Here is a 6,000-nt window from a genome sequence, read left to right on the forward strand (position 1 = left end):
ATATACTTACCTAAATTCATCAACTCTACCAGTCTCACAGCTTTGCTTCATCGTGCATATTAAACATATTAAACAATCACATGTAACTAATATTGGTATGAAAAACTAGTAGCTAACCCAATATATTTCTCAGATGTGACTGTTTTGGGTCAAGAACTCTTCTGAACTACCAGTGCAGAGAAGGATCATCCTAATGGAAACAGGCATACATTTGTGGCACAAGAGTATGACAGCTCCTCCCTTCCTCACAAAAACATGATGATTTCATTTATCTTCCTCTTCAGGTAAGCTTTCTACACCATTTCACAGAAAAGACAGAGTCAAAGCAAATTCTACATTGATAGATCTTAGCATAGAAACAAAAGGAACGCATGTGTGTTACAAATAATTAACAACATGCCAGTGTTATCTCAGGGATGAGTATTATATTAAATTTCAACAAGAGCAGTTTGTGGAATTTTTGTTTGCCGACTGTTCTCTATCAGAGAGAGGTACATCGCATTTTTGCATCATTTAATCTTCTTCATAACCATGCTTTAAAAAGCAGGTGGCATTAGACTCAGAGTTCTTAGCTGAGAAATCTCAATTGTCTCGTTCATATTTGTGCAATGAGGAAACGCTTCATTCTGATTAATAGAGTCACAACAGTCTTACTTATTTAAACTCAGGGACGTTAGCTATTTTAAAATAATTTTCTCTTTGACTAAGTGTGTGATTACAACAATATAAACCTGGGCACTGAGGAAATATCCAAGATGTCACACAATTATTAATATTTTTCAATTTTTCTGTCATTATCATCATAGGTATTCAAATTACAATCAAATGTGCTTAGTCCATTTGTCTTAAGCATCACTGAAACTGTAATCTGTAAAATTATGCTGCTATTAAAAATTGTAGTTTAACCTTAAAATTTTTAAATGTGCTTCAACTAAAAGCTCTGATACCAGTATCTTAATAACTTTGCTATTTCTTTGTCAGATGCTCTATTTTGCTATATTGTCATATTCACTTTAAATTAAAATAAAAATTTATCAAAAATTATAATCCAAGGAGCGGAGATATGGTTCAGCTGTATCTTGAAACCTAGTTTCAATTTCCAGCAACACAAAATATGTATACAGAGAGAGAAAGAGAGAGAGAGAGAGAGAGAGAGATCTAAGCTTTAACCTAATATTGGAAAGTTAAAATGCATTAAATCCTCTATTTGCCTTTGTCACATTAGGTTATGCAAACACTTCCTGATGTGGCAATACTTCAAATCCCAGTGGCCATAGGAGACACTAGAGTAAATTAACTCAGTAAGGCCATTACCTGCTATTACCCTGCTAGCCATTGCTAAAATATATTCACGCTTCTCTGAGAGCAGCATCCCTGGAGTTCCATGGTTTTGTTCATTTATTTTAATTCAATAATCTAAAGCATTTAAAATCCATATCTAGTGATTAACAACCAGGGAAGGGCCTGAGCAGTAGGAGAGTGGATAGGCATTTGCCATGCTCTTACCCTCCCACCCAGCCCTGCCAGGAGTGATCCCTGAGCACAGAGGCAAGAGTTAGCCCTGAGCACCACTACCAGGTGTGGCCAAAAACAAAAACAAATTAAAAACAAGCAGAAAAGCATAATAATCAAGATTATATGGTGCTAAAACAGTGACAGTGACCTGCGAATTAGACTGGGAAGAACAAGCTAAGAGTCTAATGAACAATCCTAATATTAACAGCAACTTAAAAGACACGTGGACATATTTAATGAGTTGCATTAAACAATAGTGTCTACACATGTGCATTAGGGTGGTTTGGAAACACAGAGTGATTACAAACAGACGGGCAATAGTCAAAGTTTTTTTAAGTTGGATTTGTTACACGAATATGAATATTCACCTTCATTTTCTTTTTAAGTTTGTGTTTTTGAGATGCTTTTTTTTTTTGCTTTTTGGGTCACACCCAGCCATGCTCAGGGGTAACTCCTGGCTCTGCACTCAGGAATTAACTCCTGGCAGTTCTTAGGGGAACTCCATGGGATGCCAGTGATGGAACCCGTCGGCCGCGTGAAAGGCAAACGCCCTACCCATTGTATTATCGCTCCAGCCCTAGGTGCTCATATTTCTTTTTAATTTTATAAAAATATTTTTAAAGTAAGGCAATCTGTAATTCAGTACTTTGTGTCTTTTCAGAACGATGGTGCACCAAAACGAAAGTCAATACACGGGTGCCGAGAAGCAGCATCTTTGATTCCATCATACAAAGTAAGAGGGAGGCTCTGACCAGGGGAAATAAGTTCCTCCATGTGCAGCTGAGCCCCGTGACTGGGGCTATGAACGTGGTAGTTGTGTGATCATTCTATGGAGTGATCTCCGTGCAGGACAGTCTGAATCTGTGGCATCTGAGATCCAATTTAATCCTCAAATTCCATGGCCTTTCCATTCCTATCCTCAGCCCACATTTTTTTGTTTTGCTTGGGGGCCACACACATTTGGTGGTGCTCAGGGTTTTCTTCTGATGAGCTGAGGAATCATATGGGTGCTGGGAATTGAACCTGGGTTGGCCAGAAGGCAAGAGCCCTATGCACTGTACTGTCTCTCCAGCCCCCCTTAGCCCACCTTAAGTGGTCAAAAAGTGAAAATAAATTTAATAAGCATTTGAACCAAAGCTTTATATTCTCCTATTCTGACACTTATCAGTTCAATATACATTATGGAATATTTTTAACATATGTGTGAATTTTTTAAAGTTTTATAGAACATTTTTAAGCTTTCCAGTTTAGATCTTCATTATATTATCAGAGTGAAGATGAATTAAATAATGAGTAAGGTGAATAATAATGACTTGTGGGTAGGTGTGCTAGTTTTATAACTTTTTAAGAAATAAATGTGGGGACCTGAGCACCATCTCAGGGCATCAACGGTCTTGATCCAGAGACTCTCAAATGAATCTCAAAATGTATTAGTTCCCTACAGAGATGTCTCTGGACCTCAACAATTTACAATTTTAGAATTCCAGATTTGCAGTCACGCAACCTCTCCTGATAGTCATAATAAGCAAGTATCACTGAATTACTGTATCACTGTCATCCTGGTTGTTCATTGATTTGCTTGAGCATGTGCCAGTAACTTCTCCATTCATCCCAGCCCTGAGATTTTTAGCAGTCTCTCCTTACTCGTCCTTCCCAACGGTGCCATATTGAAGGCTCTTTCAGGGTCAGGGGAATGAGACCCATTATTATTACCGTTTTTGGCATATCTAATACACCACGGAGATCTTACCAGGCTCTGTCATGCGGGTGGGACACTCTCAGTAGCTTGCCAGGCTTTCCAGGAGGGACAGAGAATGTAATATATAAGAGAATACATGCAAGTATGTTAAAACCAAACACATGTGTGCTTAAAACCAAACACATATGGCCGTACAATGTGAAAAATTAGAAAACTGATTTATGGATTGAATACTTAATCAAAATATTTAGTCACCTAGGCCACATGATATGTTAGACTTCTTCAATGGTTAACAATTCACTGTGAATGCATTCAAGACTTTTAGAACCATACTGAGTGTGATTGAATATGGAGAGGCTTTGGGCTTTGACCAACAAAACTATGAAAATTGAAACCCCAAATAAAAGTAAATATGCAGATGGATGACTTGTGGTATTCAAGACAAACTTAGGAGATTTGTACTCTAACTTAAGACAGATGGAAATTTTTGTTAACCTGGTTTTCTCTTAACTTAACATAAGGAGCAATGGAAATGAGCAATGGAAGTTCCACCACGGACTTCATCCTTCTGGGGTTCTCTGGATGGCCCCAACTGGAACGCATCATCTCAGTACTTGTCCTCATCTTCTATGTTGTGATTCTGGTAGGAAACACAATGATCATCCTGGTGTCTCACCTGGACCCCCAGCTCCACACGCCCATGTACTTCTTCCTCTCCAATCTGTCCTTCTTAGATCTCTGCTATACCAACAGCATTATCCCCCAGACGCTGGTAAATCTGTGGAGCTCAAAGAGGTCTATTACATATGTGGGCTGTTTGGTTCAAGCCACAGTCTCCGTTGACCTGGGTGCCACAGAGTGTCTGCTCTTGGCTGTGATGGCCTATGACCGCTATGCTGCTGTGTGCCAGCCTCTGCACTACATGGTGATAATGCACCCTCAGCTCTGCCACAGGATGGTGCTGGCTGCCTGGCTAACTACTCTTGGCTGTGCCACAGTTATCTCCACTTTGACTTTGATGCTGCCAAGATGTGGGCACCAAGAGGTGGATAATTTCTTCTGTGAGATCCTAGATCTCATCAAGACTGCGTGTACCAATTCAAAAGTACTTGAGGCAGTTTTCCTTGCTCTCTCCGTGCTATTTCTTCTGGTGCCACTAATAGCAATTCTCATCTCCTATGGTGCAATCACTCGAGCTGTCATGAGGATCAAGTCAGCAACAAGATGGCAGAAGCTCCTCAGCACCTGTGGCTCCCACCTCACCGTGGTGACCCTCTTTTATGGAACACTCATGTCTATGTACTTGAGGCCACAGAACAGCTCATTACAAAATGAAAGGAAATTCATTGCTCTGGTGTACGTGATACTTATACCCAGTCTTAACCCTCTCATCTACACTTTAAGAAACAAAGATGTAAAGAAAGCAATAAGGAAAATGTTGCGTGTTAAAAGTGTAAAGTTAATCAAAACATAGAAAATTCAAAATGCAGAGAGAGTTATAGACATAGCATCAGCCTTGGCCACAGAAAATACTGTTATTTAACATTTTTTATTCCTTTTTATTAAATTGCCAGGAGATACACAGTTTGAAAAGTTGTTCATGATTGGGTTTCAATCATACAATGTTCCAACAACCATCCCTTCACCAGTGCATACTTCCCACCACCAACATCCCCAGTATCCCAGTTTCCCTCCTGTCACCCCCTCCCAGCCTACCTTTATAAAAGACACTCTCTCTCTGTCTCTCTCTCTGTCTCTCTCTCTCCCCCCTTCCTCCTCCCTCCCTCCTTCTAGGCATTATGGTTTGCAGTACAGGTACGGAAAGGTTATCACATATCCTTTTACCTCCTTTCAACACTCAGTTCTTGTCCAGAGTGATCATTTTCAGATATCACTGTCATAGTGGTCCCTTCTCTGTCCAAACTACACTCCCCACACTCCCTATTTGTGGCAAGTAGAAATAAGGGTCAGGAGGTCTGATCCATGGTAGAAGTTTATTTAACATCTTATAATTGCATTTTAGATGGCAGAGTTTAAAGCTGCATTATGCAAATGACAATAGACAATATACTATTTTGTATTAAATAATTTGAGTTTCTTTGTTTACATAGGTTGAAATCAAATAGCAATCAATCACAACCAAAAAAACTATTTCTCCTGGACTTTTTCCATGTACCAATAACTTCACGAGGCACAATTTTATTAAGAAATGGTAAAGGATGGGGACCCAGACATATAAATGAAAGGCAAGTTATTTGTGGGGATTCTCAGTAAGTACATATCAACAACATGTAATAAAGAAATGTGATAAGTACGTCATAGGTATGCATACTAATTCCTGAGGAAGAACTTCAATCAAATGCTCTACAAATAAAGAAGGGTGCTTGACAATGACTTTATCACACAAACGTACCACTTGGATAAACAAGTTCCTTTTGTACACCTGGTCCTACACAGGCTGCCTATCCCCAGACTTTTCCCTCTCTGCTGTCATGGGACTGAGTCTGAGGCTGTCATGCTGTAAACACATTACCCCTCACCTCCACAATGTTAAGGAAACAGTATGTGTGAGATCTATGGCATCTTCTCCAAGACAAGTTTCTTGCTGACTCACCTTCTCCCTCTTCTGCCTGTTGCTAGACAGCCAATGTGGAGGGTACCTAGATCTGACAAATGGGGGGAAAAAACCTAGGAGGTTGGAAGAGTAAGATGGAAATGGACCACCCTCATGAAGAGAGCAATGCCTCCTCACAGGAAATATAAAAGATATAGAGTGCAATATTGAG

General features: G+C 39.7%; 1 protein-coding gene across 1 annotated transcript; it reads left to right on the plus strand.

The window, feature by feature from the left end:
• Positions 1-3,740: 3,740 nt before the first annotated feature.
• LOC129402452 (olfactory receptor 2W1-like) lies at positions 3,741-4,688 on the plus strand. The gene has a single exon (XM_055129088.1). It carries the CDS (start codon positions 3,741-3,743, stop codon positions 4,686-4,688), a length of 948 nt encoding a protein of 315 aa, XP_054985063.1.
• Positions 4,689-6,000: the final 1,312 nt, after the last annotated feature.

Source organism: Sorex araneus, chromosome 2, assembly GCF_027595985.1.
Source record: "Sorex araneus isolate mSorAra2 chromosome 2, mSorAra2.pri, whole genome shotgun sequence".
Classification (NCBI taxonomy): Eukaryota; Metazoa; Chordata; class Mammalia; order Eulipotyphla; family Soricidae; genus Sorex; species Sorex araneus.

What these genes read in the sequence shown, in the direction of transcription:
- LOC129402452 (XM_055129088.1), top strand. Translation starts at nt 3,741, where the DNA reads ATGGAAATGAGCAATGGAAGTTCCACCACGGACTTCATCCTTCTGGGG.